Genomic DNA, 20,881 nt, shown 5'->3' with positions numbered 1-20,881 from the left:
AGTGAGTTTGAACAAAGGGAAAAAAAGATTTAAGATGGATAATAGCATCATATTTTAATCTCAAGAAGGAACAAAAATCAAATGTAACATGATCCGTCGCGCCAGTATCCAGAATCCAAGAAGAAGGAACAACATGAGAACTAGTGGAAAAAACTCTACATGTTAGGTTCACAGCCGACTCAACAGGTGATGAAGCAATTGGCTTGTGCAAGAACTCAATCAATTGAGCATATTGAGCCTACGTAAACACCAGGGCAGAGGAAGCAGATCCCGACGCAATAGGAACAGACGATGCATCCGAAGCAGAGTTCTCAGTATCAACAAACATGGTAGCTTGAGAATCCTTCTGTTTAGTGAACCGAAATCCATAGGAAAACCAATCAAGCGATAACAACATTCCCGCTTATGCCGAAGAACCTTGCAATTTGAGCAAATGACATTAAACCTTCTTCGATCAGAACCACCAGACACCACTAAAGAATTGGAATATAAAACAGTGGATTTAGAAGGCAAAGGAGCAGAGTAAGAACGTTGAGATTCCTCTTGAACCACCATCGAGTAGGCTTGATTTACCGTAGGCAGTGGATGCATTAGGAGACCTTAACTTTGAACAGCAGCATAAGTATCGTTGAGACCCATCAAAAACTGAAATAGACACTGATGAAGATTTTTATTTATTTATTCTAGTGTTGATTATAGGTAATATATATTCAAAAGAAATTTAATTATTGATAACATATATCTTATAGATATAATTATTCGAATTTGAAATCTATAAGAAAAATAATATACTCCATTTAACCATCGAAATCACTTGATGAGTTCTGCATAATTTATTTGACTGATTAACTGAATTATTTCGAAGTAAAACACTAAAACCCCGCCATTAGAAAGATAATCTAACACTTGATTTCTTTCGTGAGCGTATTTCCAACTACAGAGATCTATAAAGGTGTTCTTCGATACCATAAACGGTGCATAAGGCAACGTGATCGAGGCACGCCTTCGTGGTACCAAGGTCATTCAAGCCGACGTCGATCTTTTACGTTGTAACTTTATCGTTAACGCTGACGTTTGCGTAATCTCTCTTCTCTTCTTCGCGGCTTTTAGGGTTTAATCGTATTTACATAATGAGATCTCTTATGTTTATTATTGTTAAAAAAATCAAATGATTAATAAGTTTTTGATTTGCTTTTAAAAAAATCAAATGAATCCTTATTTCTTTTTAAAAGTTTGAATTAAATTTGATCGTAAATTCTGTACCATAATTTTTTAAAATGAATAAAGCTTGAGTTTTTATTCTTAGCCCTATTTGAGGAGTTAAAAAAATCATTATTAAGTTTTAAATAATGTGAACATAAATACACCATCATATCAAATTTTACATAAAATCAATATTATGTTTTAAATAAATTTATAATATTTTTTGGTAACATAAATTAATTTTTAATATCAAACAAATAAACATGAAAAATTGATATTGTTTGGGACACAATTTTTTAATAATTTTGTATGATTATAAATGCAATTCTTTAAACTTAAATCCTCTGAAAAAGAATAACATTTATTTTTGTCAATAAAACTAGTCCATAAATTTATGAGAAATATAATAAGGACAGAAAAAACGTATTCAAAAGTAATTATATCCAATATTATTAAATGCTGAACTACCAAAATTGCCCAGCTTAAAAAAAATATAAATAGAAGATACCAAATGTGCCATATTGAAAGGGTGTGAGAATGGAGGAACGTGCCATCCTATAGAGAACCCTGAAATGGTTTGAAAATCTATCAAAAGGAAACCTAAGCCACCAGCTAGAGGAACTGACCCTCAAAGGACTCCAGATTGTCGACGCCCACAAGGGTTCTGTACGCTGCAGTTTCGTCGTTCCCGGCCATGCATCAGTAAACACAAATCTCAGTCTCCCTTCACTTCTGTATGTATATATATTTGCTCACTTGAGTAAGATAAACGGTTTAACTTATATTTGTAGGATCGAGATTGGAATTGGCATGTCGGAGCCATGGCGACGTTGATCGACGACGTCGCAGCTGCTGTTATTTATTCCATCGTCCACCATGTCAAAGTCTCCGTGGATTTCAGTATTTCGTTTCATTCGACGGCCAGGATTCAAGTCAGTGTTCTTGTATGATGAAATCTTAAGGTGTTTTGTTTTTTTGTTTGAAGATTGAGTGATTTTGAGTGGCGCGGGAAGAAGGGGAGATAGAGGTGAAGGTGGTGACGGAGAAGGGGAAGCTAGCGCAGCCAGTGGTGGAGATTAGAAGAAAAGGAAACGGTGAGCTTATTGCTTTGGGTAAACAATGGATGGCCACGCATAAAGCTAGTGTTAAGGCATCCGGAGCGAGTAAGCTTTGAAACTTTTTATGGCATTCAAATGGGAAAAATAGATTATTATTTTTTTATTTACAGAGATTCCGTTAGCTTTTGCAATTAAAAAGCTGCAACTAAAACGAGACAAAACTCTTGTAACTTCATTGATAATTAAATAATTGGAATCATATTATTGTCTGCTTCAAGTGTCCTTTAGTGTTCAACAATACGATTGTGTTCTTGATGGCTATGGTTTTGGGTTGAAAATTATAGATTTTAATCCAATGGCTTAAGTATACAAAAGGTGTCCAATCTATGCTCGTTTTTTCAATTTATTGTTTAATGTTTATTTCGTTTCAATTTAGTGTCTAACGTTTTATTTCATTACTCAAAATAGGTTAAGTCATGACGGACCGTTAACCCATTAAAAATGTCACCTGATATATTTTTTAATATTAAAAAATAATATCTAAAAATAAGAAATTATTTCATTCCAGTTTGATGCCTAACATTTCTTTCCCTCTCTTCCCCTTCTCCACCTTTTTTTGAAATGAATTCAAGAACCCTAAATGTACCCACTATTCTTCCACTTCTTTCTTTGTTCTACTCCTTTGATCTTAACTCAACACAATGACGACCCAACACTCAAAACCTTGCACGATTTCTCTTAAATTTCTTCTTCTTTGTCGTCTGGATTTTTTCCAACAAAGCAACTCTCGACCGAAGACTTGAATTTTTCTTTGCTTTCATCGTCCAGAAAAGAAGTTAATCTCAAGTTTAAGTCTATATCGAACCCTCTCTTCTCAAAAGGGTTTGGGGCAAATTCGCTCTGCGTGGGATTGTTGAGATTAAATGAAAAATCTTTGTGAGACTAGCTTGAGCTCTAGAACATGATCTTCCATAGTTTGCGTCAGTAGAGCAAGAGTATCTTAGCTTATATTTGCGGCATAAAGAAGTCATTCTCAGACAAGGTTTCACCATATTTTCTGAGAAAACTCAAGATAGAAAAAGAAAATGAATAATGAGTTAATGAGAGAGAGACAGTCAGGGAGCAGAAGAAATCATTTTTAATGGGTTAACGGTCAAACTTAACGGTCCTTCACGGTTTGACTTATTTTAAGTAACAATTAGGTACTAAACTGAAACGAAATAAACGTTAGACACAAAATTAAAAAATTGACATAAATTGGCACCTTTTGTATACTTAAGACTAATCTAATTTAGCGCTTGTGTGCTCTTATTTTAAAAAAGAGGTAAATGACTCTTATGGTCCTACTAGTTTCCAGAACTGTCCAATTTTACCTAATAATTAGATAAAATAACCTCAGTGACCAAAAATGCCTTATAATATACGATTTTAACCAACATTTTTTGGATTTGCCAAAATGACCAACTAAATCGCAATGCGATCGATAATTCGCAATGCGATCTCCGGTATCACAAATCAGTTTCCAGATTCGCAATGCGATTCTGACTATCGCATTGCGATTTCCCAAATTCGCATTGCGATTTCCCAAATTCGCATTGCGATTTTCCTAATTCGCAATGCGAATACGTAAATCGCAATGCGAATCTGACTATCGCAATGCGATTTACATAGCGCCCGTCGTATTAAAACGTATTTTTTTTTCAAATTCCAAACACGAATATATTAATATCTCGGAACACTGAACCGTCCACAGTATATCCCGTAATTGCAACTCATAACCTAAAACCCTAAATCACAACTCAGTCTCATATCCATCTCTCACTCTCTAAGGCGACATCCGTCCCCATCTCCGACGAAATCAGTCCCCACGACGATAACATTCTCCATCTCCGGCGAAATCATTCACGGTCAGAAATGGAAAATCAACCAAATCAACCACCGAGGGTTAGTTTTTTTAATTATTTTTATTTTGAAATTTTTGCATTATTATTATGTTTTTATATTGAAATTGATGATAAGTTTACTGGTGTTTTCAATAATAGATTAACCATTTCACTTAGATTGCTTATTATATTCATTTGATTGCTGCCAATACTGCTAAACTGTTTAGTCTTTAACCCTGTGAAGTTAGTATTTGTCTTTGTTTTGTCTTTTGGTTGAAGTAATGCAACCCATTCAAGTTTCTTTCAATTTTAGTATTTGAAACCGAGAATGACTATCGCAACGAGTGAATCGCAATGCGAAAATGACTATCGCAATGCGAATTTGACTATCGCAACGAGAGAATCGCAATGCGATTTTCATTTCGCGTTGCGATTCTTGCGTTGCGATAGTCATTTTCGTGTTGCAATTTTCATTTTCGTTTTGCGATTTAAAGTTTCAGAAACTATTCTTCTTCTGCAAATTGAAACTTGAATGAATTGCATTACTTCAACCAAAAAACAAATACTAAATTCACAGTGTTGCAAATTTAAGTTTGAAGAATAAACTACTACTCTTTATGTTTATTGTTCATATCTTCACAGTGTAGTTTTTGGTATATCTAAATTGGTATGTTTATTGTTTTTGCAGAACTTTTATTCGGCTCAATTGACCTTAAGAAATAAAGTAAGCCTGGCCAAAACAATTGCGTCGAAGCTTTCACCTGCACAAAGAAAAATATTTGAGGATACTTGCTTCGAGCCATGGCTGAAAGTACAACATCCGGGTGGAGATGCTATGTTGACCCATCTGTTTCTTCAAACCATGACTAGCGATCTACCAGAGACTATACAACGTCGTGATGAAGAGATATGGTTTGATTTTCCACCGGCTTATACGTGTTTTGGGCGGGAGGAGTTTTGCTTAATCATCGGTCTACGCTTCGGACACGATGATGTAGATCGGTACACTAGACATATTACCCGCCTATCATGGTTTTCCCGGGTTTTTCCTGAGCAGTAAACGGAGAAGTCGAATTTACACGTGGAAGACTTGACGAGATTATTGAATAAGAAAGATGGTTTTACTCGGATGGATGACGTCGATGTTGTCCGAGTATGCCTTCTAATACTTTTGCAAGCCGGCTTTTTAGGTATAGAGGCCCGACAACCTATTCCTAATGATCTAATTAAATTGGTAGATGACCTAAATGCATGGAACCTGTTTCCATGGGGTTCGTATCTATAGAGAGCTATATGGAATAAGTTGTCGTCTGCCTTTAATGATCGGAAAAGTTTGCGTGGCGATGGTTCCAAATACACTTTGTCATGCTTTATTTGGGCCTTTAAGGTAATAATTTTTATATAATGTTTCCAAAATTATAATTAATTCTTTAACAATTACTAATGTTTGTTATTATATTGTTTGTAGATTTGGATATTTGAGGCCTTTCCCGCCATGCAGACATATGCATTAAAAACTTCTAATGATATTCCTAGGGCTATTTCCTGGAAGAGGAAACGGTCCTTGCAGCAATAGGAAGATTTACTACCGTATACTATATAAATAATGTAAGTTAACACAAATACTACCATATGTTTATAAACAAGTTATTACTAGTACACGTTTAACTTTGTTTGAGCTTTTATATTGTTAGGAGGCCAACACTCCATTACAGAGGCTGACACCCACGGAAGCTGAGCTTGCCACTGATTGGTTGCAAGCTAGTAAGCTTTTTTTTTTATGGCACGGATGATGAGCAGTCACCACTTCGAGAGCCATCACCTCAGCCAGAGCCATCACATGATCGACCCGAATATACACCTCCACAACGAGAGTCATCACCTATTTTGTCACATCATCGAGCCTCTTCTCCACCATCACCTCATGATAGGCGATCGGCAAAGATGCCACGACGTTTATCTCCATGTTCTCTACCTTCACCTCCATGGGATGAGTTAGGGGAGTTACGTAATGAGGTCAATGCCTTGCGTGAGGAGGTCGGTACTTTACGCGATGACAATGGTGCATGGCGTGTTGAGGTGTCTACTTTACGTGGTGAGGTAGCAGCTCTACGTGAGATTATAGTATCGTTGTAGAACGAGGTTCATACTCTACGCAACAAGGTAAGTTAAATATTTTTCATATTTAACTTGATGATAAATTTACTCGTAATTTCACTTAGATTGCTTAGTAAATTCATTCGGTTGCTGCCAATACTGTTTAACTGTTTATTCTTTAACCCTGTGAAGTTAGTATTTGTTTTTGGTTGTCTTTTGGTTGAAGTAATGCAATCCATTCAAGTTTCAATTTGCAGAAGAAGAATAGTTTACTATCGTAATGCAAAAATGACTATCGCAACGTGAAAATGACTATCGCAACGAGAGAATCGCAATGTGAAAATGACTATCGCAATGCGAAAATGACTATCGCAATACGAAAATGACTATCGCAACGAAAGAATCGCAATGCGAAATGAAAATCGCATTGCGATTCTCTCGTTGCGATAGTCAAATTCGTATTGCGATAGTCATTTTCGCATTGCGATAGTCATTTTCGCGTTGTGATTTTAAGTTTCAGATTCTATTCTTCTTCTGCAAATTGAAACTTGAATGAATTGCATTACTTCAACCAAAAGACAAATACTAACTTCACAATGTTGAAAATTTAAGTTTCAAGAATAAACTACTACTCTTTATGTTGTCATTGAACCTGCACTAAACCTATATGTTGTCATTTTAAATGTTTATATAAGTGCTTACTTCTGGAATGTTATCTGATGCATTTTGTGAACAAAAATATAATAATGACTTGGGTGAATACCGTGCAAGTTTGAAATATATTTGTCTTTGTTCTCACTGTTTAATATCATGTCTGTTTATTTACTGATTTATGTATTAATTTATTTTTAGCGGCCCGCTAAGGTGGATGCTCTACATCGGGTTTTTCTTGTAAGACAGAGTTCACGCATCAGACGGCGTGCACGTGCCATTACGTCTCCGTTCACCCCAATAGTGCGAAGAATCCGTAAGAAAAAGCCCGACTCACCTGTCATCGTTCAAGAGGCATCCCCTATCGTTCAAGAGGCCCCTATCATCCCTCAAGAGTCCCCTCCCACCGTTCAAGAGGCCACTTTCATCGTTGAAGAGGTCCCTCTCAACATTCTAGAGCCCGATTCATACGGCGTAATATATCGAATTATTGAGAAGCCCCCTCACGTGCCGGACATGATGGATGACTGTTGGCTTTCGTATAAGTTATCGGCCAGTACCATTCCGGCAGATGAAGTGGAGAGGAAACAACTATCGGAAACAATTCTGGATAATACCCTTTGGGCTAAGACCGCAGTTGATTTTTATCTACATGAGCGGAGCCAAGGGTGTTACGCTGACATATACAAACTCAACGATGATATGCATTTGTTGATTGAACGGTCTTGGTGGGGTGTATTATTAAAGGTTGAAGACAACGCCAATTGGGATGGGGGGTAAGTCTTATATTTCTTATATTTCTTATATTTCAGTTTGATTAATTTTTTTTTAAATTTATGTAATTCACTAATATATGTCTTTTTTTTGTAAAACAACATATTGATGCATGGGTGACACGTCTTCTAATTGTAAGGAAAATGAAGAAAAATATTAAAAAAAACGCGATATACAATTATGTCGACGTCTTTTCACGTAGTTCACTTGAAGAATCAACGACAGGAATCATATGTGTTGGCTAATGGGCAAGCTAAACTTTATCCTGCATGGTGGGAGGTCGATAAGGTTAGTATATTTGTTTAAATATTTTAAAGGTGTTCATAAATAAGTGCGCAAGTTGAATTATTACATTTCGATGCAGGTGTTTATCCCTGTTTTGGACCGTACTCATTGGCTTCTCGTCGAGCTTCAGCTCCTATCCCTAAAGACAATAGTATATGACAGCATGATAAATTACATATCATTGTCTGATTTGAGAGATATGATTAAGGGATGGAGCTCTCATTTGGTTAAATTCTTGGATGCAATTGATTATTGGACTAAGTCTGGAAACAAGAAGCCAAAGAAGTTCAATGTTACAGTTATCAGAGATGAGGCCGCGCCATAACAAACGAAGGAAGCCAGAGGGGATTGTGGTCCTCTCGTATGCATGTGCTTGGAGCATTTGACGATAGGAAGTACACATTTTCTACCTCCCACCGATAGAGATAGAGGTGTAGTAGGCTTGTGGTTTCGGTATTTTATGGCTAGAGCGATATATGCGAGACGCTGCCTACCTGCATCCGCGTTATGAAAGTGTCCATAAACAATTTGTAAGTCAAATGCAAGTGTTGTTAAACATATTTACTCTTTTTGGTTTGAAAATGTTTGGTTAAGTAGCTAAAATTCAATAATTTGCTGTTTGTAGGTTTTAGATGTGTAGAAAGTGTTGTTGATTCAATGTTTGGTTTCTGCAGGTTAATCCTGAAGTGAGCTGCGTGAAATGGATGTATGGGTGCAAAAGTTGATTTCATTATTATTTTTTGATTGTTTAATTGATTTGTAAAAGATGATTTGTAAATGTTGATTTGTTTAATTGATGTGTACATAATATTTGTGCTTGTTTAATTGATTGAAATGTAATAGCTGATTTGTTGATTTCAATCTGCATTATGTTGAATGCAAAATAGACTATCGCAACGCGGAAATGACTATCGCAACGAGAGAATCGCAATGCGAAATGAAAACCGCAATGCGAAATGAAAATCGCAATGCGAAATGAAAATAACAATGCGAAATGAAAATCGCAACGAGTGAATCGCAATGCGAAAATGAAAATCGCAATGCGAAACTAATTTCGCGTTGCGATTTTCATTTTCGCATTGCGATTCACTCGTTGCGATTTTCATTTCGCATTGCGATTCTCTCGTTGCGATAGTCATTTCCGCGTTGCGATAGTCAATTCTGCATTGCGATAGTCATTTCCGTGTTGCGATAGTCATATTCGCGTTGCGATTTCCGCATTGCGATAGTCAAATGAATGTCTAATAAGTGATAACAACTGAAAATATCATAGCAATTTTCAAACTCAAGTTACTAATACATGTCTAACTGAAAATGTTAAAAGTTCATACATAATATACACATAATACAACGTTTGCATTTAAAAATCACCTAAGTTAACAGTCCCAAAAGGTGAAGCCGGTTTTGATTGGGATTTTGATGAGGATCCATATTTTGGTAGAGGAAAAGATGATTGTGATGGCACTGGTGATCCACATGTCAACCTTGTATGACCACTTTCTTTGCACCGACTACATGTCGATCTCTTCTTCTCTTCACCCTTAGACGGTATACGATCGTGACTTTTTGGTCGCCCAGGTAGCCTTCTGTCCATGGCTGGTGGCAAAACTGTTTGTAAGTCATCTGGTATGTCCCACTCAGAAGGATGTAGAATAGGGTAGACAATCTCGCCATAAGTCTGTCGATATACTTCTGTAGTGTAGCAATCCATAGCGTATGCGCTTGAATCATCTTGGTTTAGATGAAGAGAAACTTTTATAACATGGCCACACGGATAACCAGATGTTTGCCATTTCATACAACTACACGTCTTTGCATTTAGATCGACAAGCCCATTTAAGTTATTATCCAATACTTCAAACAAAGTGTTTGAACATGGTTCAACTCTCCATGACGTTGACTTCACAACACGTTTCGTTATCTTTTTTTCTGTCCATGGTGTAACACGATGTTCCAATGTTCCTGTAAATTTAAATAAATAATACTTAGTAAAATATATGATAAGTTACGAATTTAAAGAAATAATATCTGCATGGTTTCTTTTCTTGTAGTACCACTGTTGAATAGAGGCTCGAAAAAAACTCCATTAACATAGTAATGGGTAATTTCCGGGAATGACGACTTGTAGCGTTGATTGATTCTACACTATTAGACGTCATGAAACCATATCTTGCTCCAAGTTGATGTACTATTGACCATCTTTCAAACCCGACATCTTCTAGTGTTTGAGCACACTGAGGCAAAACACGTCTTAAACAGTTTATATGCTTATTAAAATCCACTTCCCGATAAGCTTTTACAGCCTTCCAGTATGTCCATTTGTGATTTTTTATGCCAACAGACCTTGATTTTAGATTTCTATACAAATGAACACCACAAAGTCCATGAAAAGCATCTGGGAAACACCTTCTAACAGCGTTGTCAATTGAGTTTGCCCTATCGGATATGATTGTCAGATTGCTAATAAGACCTATGCAATCCCTAAGATACCCCATAAACCATGTCCATGAATCAGAGGTTTCAGATTTGCCAACCCCGTAAGCTATTGGCAGTATCCCATTGTTAGCATCCATGGCTACTGCTAATAAGTTTACTCCAAGGTATCGACCTTTTAAATGTGCTCCGTCAACTATAATAATTGGGCGCATGCAATTAATAAACGAACGAATCTACAAAATCATATACACAAGAAATATAATCATTTAAATGTGAAATGCATGTAACTAACAAAAATGAGTCAACAAAATTATATTGATTTACTAACCGCAGCACCAATGGCGATAAACAACAACTCAAAGCGTCCATCTCTATCTGTTTTGATATGAATTACCGACCCATGATTTTTCAGCTTTAAATTGTTACAATAAGCCGGCAGTTGGGCAAACGATGCTTCTGGCGACCCCCTCAACAATTCCAAGGCATAACATTTGGCTCTCCAAGCTTGAGAATATGAGATACTAATCTTGAACCGAGCATTCATGTCAGTCATAATTTCATGTCCCCGATATACCCTACCATTCAAAAACATTAACTCAGCCAGAAAACCACCCAACACCTTTTTGTTTGCCTGTCTATGGTGAGGAAAAACTTGGGTTCTTGAACATGTATGTTTATCAATAAAAGTCCTAACTTGAAACATTTCGCAATCTTTTTATCCTCTTTGCAATCATACGCCACATACAGTTTTTGTCAATCATACACCTTGTTTCGAAACGATATTTGCTTGATTTGTTAACTTTTAGTTGATAGCCATATTCCACACATTTTGTATACAAAGCTATCTTCAAGTCTTCCTTTGTATCAAAACAATCATCTTTCTTGATACGAATAATTTTTGTGTAACAATCAACTGCTATCTTTACCAACTCTTCTTCCGGTATCTGAAGTAATTCTGGCATATTCCAGTTATACTCCCGTGGCATTTTCTTCGGGGACTTTTCTTTGGGGATTTCTTCTTCTTCTTTTTCTTCTTCAGTGTTATATGAATTACAGAATGGATGTTCAACATGTTCATTTACAGTCGTAACTTCCTCCTCGTTATCATCAACAACATCTTCCTAGGCAACGGCTGTTTCATCATCAAAATTCGGGTATTGACCAATATCAAAATCATTACACGCAGGGTCTGTTTCTTCTTCTGAAAAATCATCAAAATCCGAGTATTGACCAAGATCAAAGTCCGGGTATTGACCAAGATCAAATTTTGAATACTGACTAGTACTCACAATTTTTTCTGTTGGCTCATCATCGTCTAACTGGTCAATACGAAAATCGAAATTTGGTGCTGAAAGTTGATTGGGATTTGGATTAGGGAAAGGCTGTGGGTTTTTGAGATTGTGTTTGGTATTGGAAATGTGGTGAAACAATATTTGCTTGGTGATGAAATTGTGGTGGAACCATTAAATTTTGAGCACTATAAACTGTGGTTGAAAAACTTAGTTGATTACTACCCGCTACTGACCCAACTTCACTACTTCTAGGTTCAACAACATACAATGTAACATCATCACTTGAAACACTAATGTAAGCAATGAATCGATCAACATCTTCATTGTCGGTTAACAAATAAACTTTACCATTTCTCTGATAAGATAGCCTAAATCCACTTAGGGGCTCTAAATTCAAGTTATTTGCAACACGTAACATTAGAGTTTCATAAGTTAACTTTTTTAATGACAGTTTTAGTTGAAGATTCATGGGTAAAGGTATATATTGTAAAACACCATGAACATTCTCCCATGACCCTCCAAAACACAAATCTATCCAAACATGATCAACATTAGATGATTTCATTATTGTAAATTAATTTACTAAACAAAACGAGTTGCGAAACTAAAACCTGTTGCCGGATGGGGAAGGATGTCGTTGGATATAGGAACGGATGTCGCCGGAGAGAGTGATAGATGGAGATTGAATGAGTTGCGATTTAGGGATTTAGGTTATGAGTTGCTGCTGCTGCGTAGTTATATACCCAAAACATTTGTGTTGCGAAATTAAAACTTGTTGCGAATTCAGAAATCGAGTTGCGAATTTGAAATTCAGTATTGCGATAGTCAGAATCTCGTTGCGATTTACAGATTCGCATTGCGATTTACGTAAATCGCATTGCGATTTACGTATTCGCATTGCGAATTAGGAAAATCGCAACGTAAATTTGGGAAATCGCAATGCGATAGTCAGAATCGCGTTGCGAATCTGGAAACTGATTTGCGATACCGGAGATCGCGTTGCGAATTATCGATCGCATTGCGATTTAGTTGGTCATTTTGGCAAATCCAAAAAAAATTGGTTAAAATCGTATATTATAAGGCATTTTTTGTCACTAAGATTATTTTCTCTAATAATTATTAGAGTCGAATCGAATTAGAGATTTTTTTTATCTTAAACCTGACTATGCCTTAACCCTTACTCTTTTACCATGCAATACTTGCAAGTCCAACATGCTTATTTGACCAAACAATTTAAAATTTAAATTAAAAAATTCGAATCATTCATCAAAACGACCTCCATTTATTACAGCATAACTGTGAGAAAAAAATGCAACGCAAGTAAAAATTGTAAATGGCATTTACACATGTACACCTTGATGCAGAAAACATGCCATAGGTTAAAACAAAACATCCCAATTAAACTTAACTCAATTAACCTGAATGTTATTACACTGCCTATAGGTTGCAAGTCAGAAAAAGAAACCATATATTATTCTCGAAAGTAAAATGATAAAAGCAAATAAACCCTTTACCCTCAGTTTCGGAGCAAGAAATAGCTATACATGTAGCCTTTGGTGGTTGCTGACGGACAAGTGATTAGACCCAACAGGGCCGGGGCCGGGGCCGGTCAACTCAAATTTATTTTCGCTTCATCATAACAAAAGCTTTGTATCAAACCCCCAAATTACAATTCCGTCCCCTAAGGTTGATACAGTTAGGGTTGTGACTTATTCGAGTTTGACTCGATCAAAGATCGATCGATATTCAAATTGAATTTATTCGATTTGACTCAAGTTCTTAACGAACCGAAATAACCTATTTGGTACCCGACTCGAAAATATCAAGAGCAACTCAAAAAAAATTAAAAAAATTTAATTTATTAATATATTAACATTTATATGTTGTTTTTTATGAAAAAAATGCAATATAATATTTTCATGTACTTAAAGTTCAGGTTTCAACTCAAATTCTAGCTCGAGTTTGAGCTTCAGTTGAGCTAAGTATGAGAATATTTCGAGTTCAAGTTTTTTCGAGTTTTAGTCGAGGTTCAATTTTTTATTTCGAGTTGAACTTGAAAATTTTAAGCTCACGAGTTTTCGAGTCAAGCTTCAGTTTTTAGTTTCGAGTTCGAATTAAGCTTGATAATTTTAAGATAGCGAGCTTTCGAGTCGAGCTCAACAATACTCAAATTTAGGGATAGGCATGGTCGGGTTTCTGTTCATTCAACCCGAACCAAAAATTATACACCCTCCACTCAACCCGCCCTTTGAGATAAAACTCGATCCTAACCTAACTCAACACAAAATAATATATTTATAAAAAAATATTTTTTTTTGATGACATAGGACCTCCTAAGTCCAGACTGAAGAACCCGACCCTACAAGGCAACCTCCGGAGGGGCTCGAATTTAATTGAAAAAAAATAATATAAAGATGAGTCTTATTGTAAGTATTCTTAAATATATAAAATAAAATTACATTTTTTTTATGTCGGGTATTTTTCACCTAAATTTAAATATGACCAAACATAATCTAAAAAACTTAATTCAACCCTAAACCCGATTAAACCTAATTCGACCCTAAACCCGGTTTAAAAAAACGACCCGATAAGATGAGGTCACGTCGGAATCCATTTGGGTTCAGTGTCCATTCCTACTAAAATTCGAGTCAGTAGTGAGTCGGTGGTGGCGGTGATGTAAGAAACAACGTCAGGCTGACGGAGGCAGGCAGAGGTGGAAAGAGGGTTGGCCCGCTCAGCCCGGTTCATATGGTCACAACGGATTGAGTGCAATCTGAAAAGGTGGCCTAGGATGACCCCCCCAAAGCCATGGGGTCATCTTAGCATATTCGATCGACTGGAAACTGCTGCCGGTTGCTCCTATTTCAAGCATTCCCTTTCCAGTTAGATATGGCTAAGAAACAAATAAGGATCGCTAATGACTACTCATGGAAACTTCCCCTTTCCACCCATAAATAATTCAAGGAAACCAATTTGTACATAATCTGAATGAATTTATCCATATCTCCTAAAACTTTTAAATTTTTATATAATTTAAATCATATTTTCACTCTAGAATTTTATAAATAATCCTTTTTTAAATTTTATACAGTTATCACATAACATAAAGTCTTATTTGTCTCTATGTACAATGTAATATTAATTTATTTTCCCACAAAAATTATTCATGTTATATGGATACGATTTTTTTGAATTAATCACTGGTATCCGATCTATTGACTGACTAATCCAGTTCATGTACTGCAGAGGCGAGAGCGACCCTCCCAACCTAGTTTGCTTCATTCGCAAAAACCAGAATTCAAACATCTGACCTTGCTTAAGGGACCTAATGACTCATCCCACTAGACCACCTGGTTTTTAATAATAAAGTCGGTAGAGGTCAATTATTAGGATTATATGACATATATAGTAATGATAATAACAAAATTGATTTGATCCAGCTAAAGATGCCTTAAATCAAAAACATAATGAAAAGATGAAAAGAAGAGGAAAAAGCTATAACATGAATGGTATACATGGATTGTACTCCCATTGTCAAATGCCTAATTATTGTCAAATTGTAAAGTTTGTTTTAAGTGTGTGAAAGAGTTCCATGCCTTTTCTTTTTCATCATAATCATTGCATTTGCAACATTACTTTTCCCATTCAATGAAAGATTATTGGATGCTTTTCATATTTCAAATCGCAAAAGATTATTGCTTTGGATGAGGATACATGGATAGAGTTCTCTTCATGTAATTTGTAAATAAAGTAGACCCTTAAAAGCACTCTCCTAAAGGAAATTATCATTTAGCAAATTACAAAATTTCTCACAGTAATTAAGTTTTTGGAAAAATAAACTCACTCAAAAATTCTAAAATACTCTTTGATGCTGATATATCTTTTTAATGATGGTTTCGTGTTTAATTGATTTTTTTTTACAAAGGAAAATAGAAGTGAACTTGTTACATAGATGAAGCAATGTCAGAGCAAAGGAGAACTAAAACTACATCATTAATAATAATAATAATAAAGGGGGCAAATAGAAGAAGAATTAATATTAGCTACTTTGGAATGCAACAGCATCATGAGCAATCAGCCTTATGATTTTCAGCAGAGTGACTGCTCATGATGTTATATCATTCCATCCCCTTCCATGGCCCATCAAACCATACTCTAATCTTGATTAGCTACCAAATGGGCAAATACATAACATCTCCTTAAAAGCCGCCGCCGAAAGCCGCGGCGCCCATTAATCGCCACCATAGTCGATTCCAACTTGTTGAGTGCAAGATACAGGAACTAAGAACAGCCCTCTACTCCTCAAGTCCTTTGCCTTTTGCCCTTGCTTCTCCTGTTATTATTATCATTATCAAACGGATAAACAATTTTAGAATTTAAATAAAGTTATAATAATAGCAGTAATGATGATGATGATGATTCATGCTTATGAACACTTTTTCTTAATTTTTTCCTCTTTTTAGATTACTTATGCAGTTCTAAATTATTCTTTTGATAATAATCTATTCACTAAAATTTGTTTTAAACTATTCCTACTTTGCCTTTTGTGAGTTGATTGATCCAATAAAGTTTTTACCTGTTCTTCATCTTCAACAAATGTGGAACTTTCTCCATGAATCTTCAATTATAAAAAATGCCAATTAATTAATTACACATAATTGCATTGGGAAATGGGGTGTATGTATATATGGGTACTTACAGATTGTTGGTTTCTCATATTTGGAGTTGCAGAACCCAAGTAAGGGGAGCTGAGAGCCTGCATTTTTTTTATGACTTCCATAACTAAAGATGTGTATATATATATATATGCATGCTTGCTTTTCTTCACACTGATTTCTATAGAGAGCATGCAGAGAATATAAAAAAAAAATAAACATGGCGATGTTGAAGAAACGTCACCTCAATTTGACCCTGAAGGAATCTTATATGTCCAATAGCTTCTAACAACACAGATGCTGTGTCAGTCTGCAAAAAAAAAAAAACCTCAAATCATCTTCCTCAGGTACCCTTTAAATCTTTAATGTTAAAAGCCAATAATCTTATACTAGGCTGATGAAGAAGGTTTAAGGGAATATTTGAGTTTACCTTTCCATATGGGGAAATTAACTGGTGGAGGGCTGTTATTCTATCACCTAGCTTCTCCTTTCTCACCTGGATTTATATTATACCATACAAAATACACTGATTAATGTTGTTTATTATTTGAATTCATTATTTGGCAAAATGGGTCTGAAAAAGAATAAGACATGGTCGAAAACAGACAACCAAGAACGACATATATATGCCATTAACGTTGTTACGCAGACAACACAGAAAAGAACAAGGACCCAGAACTAAAAGAGAAAGCGAGAAAGATACTGTGTGTTTTATACTTTTAAAGGCGGTTGGCTTGAAGACGACTGAACCCTAGCCTTCTTCCACGCCCCACCTGTGCTGCTGCCTTTGCTATTACACTGCCAAAACACAGAGATGAAAGAATACAGCTTTAAGATTATATATATATTTGATTAATGCATTGAAAATGATCAATTTTACCTCAGAAGTATTAGACTTGGATCCATCAGCCGCCGCCGCCGTGTTGTTATAAGAGAAGTCCAGCATATTGCTGCTTGAACTGGTTATACAAGACCTGGGGCTTGGGGAAGAAGAAACTGCCATGATTTGAGACCAAGCGGCTGCTGCAAGCGGCGGCGGCGGCGGCGTAGGTGGTTGGAATTGTTCATTGGCATGATGACCGTAAAAGTTGCTATGTTGAGTAATAACCTCTTGCTTTACTTCAACAACGGGCTGAAAATGACTAGGACCGCCGTACCTTTCTTCTTCACCGGTGAATCCACCACTACCAACCACAAAAACCCCATGACTAACAAAAGCATATAATACAGAAAAAACGAGTTAAGAGATTAAAACAAAGCTCACAGGAGTAGCTGGCTCCATGACTGAGGAAGCTCTTGGTTGTCAGGTAAAGAAGGAGATCCAACAACATATTGAGGGAAGATAGATGGTGGTGGAGGCAAATGCATGCTAGGGTTTCCTGCCATCATTTGTTAACAAAAATCATTGAAAAAAATACACTCTACTTCAATTTCATGTGACTTATCCTTCAAAACAAGAAAAATCAAGATCTTTCTCTCTTCACTATGCTGAGTTTCCTTGTTTATTGTACACAACCAAACCGGCCTTCGTTGAAAAAAAAGCTTTGTCAACAGTCCCCTCGGCTCTTTTGTTTGCTTTCTCAGATGAGGGTTGAGGCGCCTTTGCTCCTTTTTCCATTCATTCTTTCATTTGTTTAGTATTCCTTTTTATTCTTTGCTTTTGCTTTATTATAAAGTGGGGGTGTAGGTAAAAAAGGTAGTGGACAGTATTTTCAGTCCTTAAACTATTGAGGCATCTACCACCTTATTTCCTTGATTTGGGGTGCCCTCTACCTTGGGATTGTTTTGATTTTTTGGGGTCTTTTAGTCCTAGGGTTAGGGTATATAATGATGGGTTTCCTATTTTGTTAAAATAATAATTGCAATATGAGTCATGACAACATGGAAATTGGTGCTTAAATATCAATATTTGTATTTATGTGATAAATGATCTATATTGGCAAAAAATTAAGATACTATTGTGAATAGAAATAATTTCCCATATAATGTCATGTTAATATTATTATTTTTAAATAAGGAAAAGTGAACGATACACTGGACAAGACGAATGAAAGATTGGATGTCTTTGTAAAGATTCATGGATAATTAGGTGTATTTTAATTAGTTTGTGGGCATGCATACATCCTGAGCGAGTTATCGAATGATCCATACATCTCTCCAAAATATCTAAGTAGTCCAGACGTCTTTCTTAAAGTACTGTAATAATCATCCTTTAAAAAATAATTTTTTCAATCTCTTATATGAGATAAATAAATTTAAATTTAAATTTAAAGAATATAAAATTATAAAATTTCATAAGATGTAAAACTAAATTATCAATAAAATATTTAATTTAATACTATAATACTCTAACACTCACTTAACTTTAAACCTAAACATCCACCTTTTCCTTACCTAGGTTTCATACCTTGCTAATAGTTATTGGTTTCTAATCATTATGCAATTATTAGTTCAATTCACCATACAAATCAAAGCTTTTAATATATGCATACATACTTTTATATAGGGAGAATCTAAGTACTCCAAACATCCTTAGAAGGATAATCATAATAAAATTATCAAAGTAAACATTATTGGAGGAAATTTTGGAACAGTCAAACCAATTGCTGCACTAGTTTTATCTTATTTTATTTTCTGGCATAGCTAGGTTGCACTTTATACACATGCTTCCAAGAAGAAAGTGGGGCTATTGGTATTTATTAAATATCAATTTAATCAACACATTTCCAACATTTGACCATTTAGTCCTCACATGATTGACTATCTCATCTTCGCCAACTCTATTTAGTTTATTTATTTGATAAGTGCAAATTAGCCAAGTGATTATGAGTCCAATTTATATGAAAATAAATATCACTTACATCATTAATTTAGACCATAAGCATCTTTAAAATAGTTGAAAGGATAATATTTTTATTCAGTTTATTTAATTTAACGTGGAAACAAAGAAATATACGTAAATGTATATGCAATTGACCATTTTTGAGAATTTTAGTGAAACAACATTTGCAATGCCTTGGACTGGGTTTTTTTTGGCCCAATACCCCAATCGGGTTAATTATTTAGGGTATTGGGCCTCCAACAACTTTATTTTTGAAACTATTATTTTTAAATTGACCCTGAGAAGTGGGTCTTATGTAGGCTATTATTTTATTTTTATTAGTAGGACTCGTCACCTCGGCGTGACGAGTCTATTAAAAAATATTTTTTTAATTACGAAAATAAAATAAAAATAAAACTATAAATTAAAAAAATTAGATGGAACTCGTCACGTCGAATTCAAAAAACTAGTCGTTGGTCAACGGATATATGGCCAATGGTCACTTGGAACTCGTCACCTCGAGATGACGAGTTCGACCGGATTTTTCTCCCAACTAGTCGTTTATAGACGTTGGATGCAAGGCTATAAATATGGGTTTGGGTTTTTTATTTTACCAAACCTTGAATCTGAAATAAGTAAAAAACCATACATTCTATCAAAATCTCAAAAAATGGCAACCAGAGAATATATGTTGCACTTGGATAACGTTAATGTTTCGTCGATCGTAAGCCGACCGAATGATGAATAGAATGTTCGGAAGCGCGAGATGACATACGGAGAGCCGCATCAGCTGATTGTGATATATCTACAGTAATCCGGTCTATTTTCGGCCATATTTGTGTGTGGCTTCAAGTTACCCGTCGTTGATCTAGGCTCTGGTTAAATGTTGACGGCCCAAGACCCACACGTTCCACTTCCCGAGTGGTGAAGCGACAATTAATTTGGAAGATGTTACTTACCAAGTCGGTGTTCCTGTGAATGAAGCCCTCGTGGTGTAGTAGAACCTTTACGACCCCGCATCGTTGGTCTACCAAGTTTTGGGAAAATGGCCACCATCCGACATCATCGAGGGCTTTCGAGTACGGATAACATGGTTGGAATCGAAATTCCAAGTAACAGCCGAGTCTATAGAGGAGGAGGTTATTTTTGCGTCCCGCACATATATTCTCCAACTGATCGGAGAGGTATTATTACCGGATAAATTCAGTAATTTGGTGTACACTCAATATCTGCTATATTTTTGAAGACTTCATTGTGTGCCGTAATACTAGTTGGGACTCGACGATTTTGGCCTTTATGTATTGGGAGCTTTGGAAGGTTGTAATTATCCAGTCGGGTCGAAAAGTCGATGTCGCAGGCTATCTAATATTGCTACAGTCATGGGTTTGGTACCAATTCTCGTTTTTAACGCCAATTACAACAACCCCGATCGAGTTTCCTCTGGTTGCAAGGTAATTATTTGTTTTTTTAACTTCATAAATTTAATTATTTTTTATTTTTTATAATATTTTTTATTTTTAAAAAATTTTAGATGGCGTCATAAAATATTCGAGACGAAGTTGACATGTATCACTGCACTAGATATACGGATGAGGATCAACATCGTCGGTCGATATGCGGTATGACATACGATTTTTTTATTTTTTTTATTTTTGAATCTTTTTAACTTTATATATAATAAATTTGATTGTTAACTCTTATAGTTCTCTTGGCTTCTATAAGTTGA

General features: G+C 35.6%; 1 protein-coding gene and 1 pseudogene across 1 annotated transcript; one reads left to right on the top strand and one right to left on the bottom strand.

Annotated features, from left to right (window-relative positions):
- The first annotated feature begins 1,740 nt into the window (after positions 1 to 1,740).
- LOC120212453 lies at positions 1,741 to 2,412 on the top strand (annotated as a pseudogene).
- A 13,289-nt stretch (positions 2,413 to 15,701) lies between these two features.
- Positions 15,702 to 17,938, bottom strand: LOC120212447 (transcription factor bHLH68-like). The gene is made up of 8 exons (XM_039210743.1): positions 17,599 to 17,938; positions 17,215 to 17,518; positions 17,052 to 17,132; positions 16,765 to 16,830; positions 16,579 to 16,644; positions 16,379 to 16,435; positions 16,256 to 16,297; positions 15,702 to 16,012 (listed from the first exon to the last, which is right to left on the bottom strand). Exons 1-8 carry the CDS (start codon positions 17,721 to 17,723, stop codon positions 15,911 to 15,913), a joined length of 843 nt encoding a protein of 280 aa, XP_039066674.1. The 5' UTR covers positions 17,724 to 17,938; the 3' UTR covers positions 15,702 to 15,910.
- Between the last annotated feature and the right edge of the window lie 2,943 nt (positions 17,939 to 20,881).

This window comes from Hibiscus syriacus, unplaced genomic scaffold (genome assembly GCF_006381635.1).
Source record: "Hibiscus syriacus cultivar Baekdansim isolate YM2019G1 unplaced genomic scaffold, ASM638163v2 tig00110013_pilon, whole genome shotgun sequence".
In the NCBI taxonomy this organism is placed as follows: Eukaryota; Viridiplantae; Streptophyta; class Magnoliopsida; order Malvales; family Malvaceae; genus Hibiscus; species Hibiscus syriacus.
The sequence above is the reverse complement of the archived record's forward strand: the minus strand, read 5'-3'. Positions and strand labels throughout refer to the sequence as shown.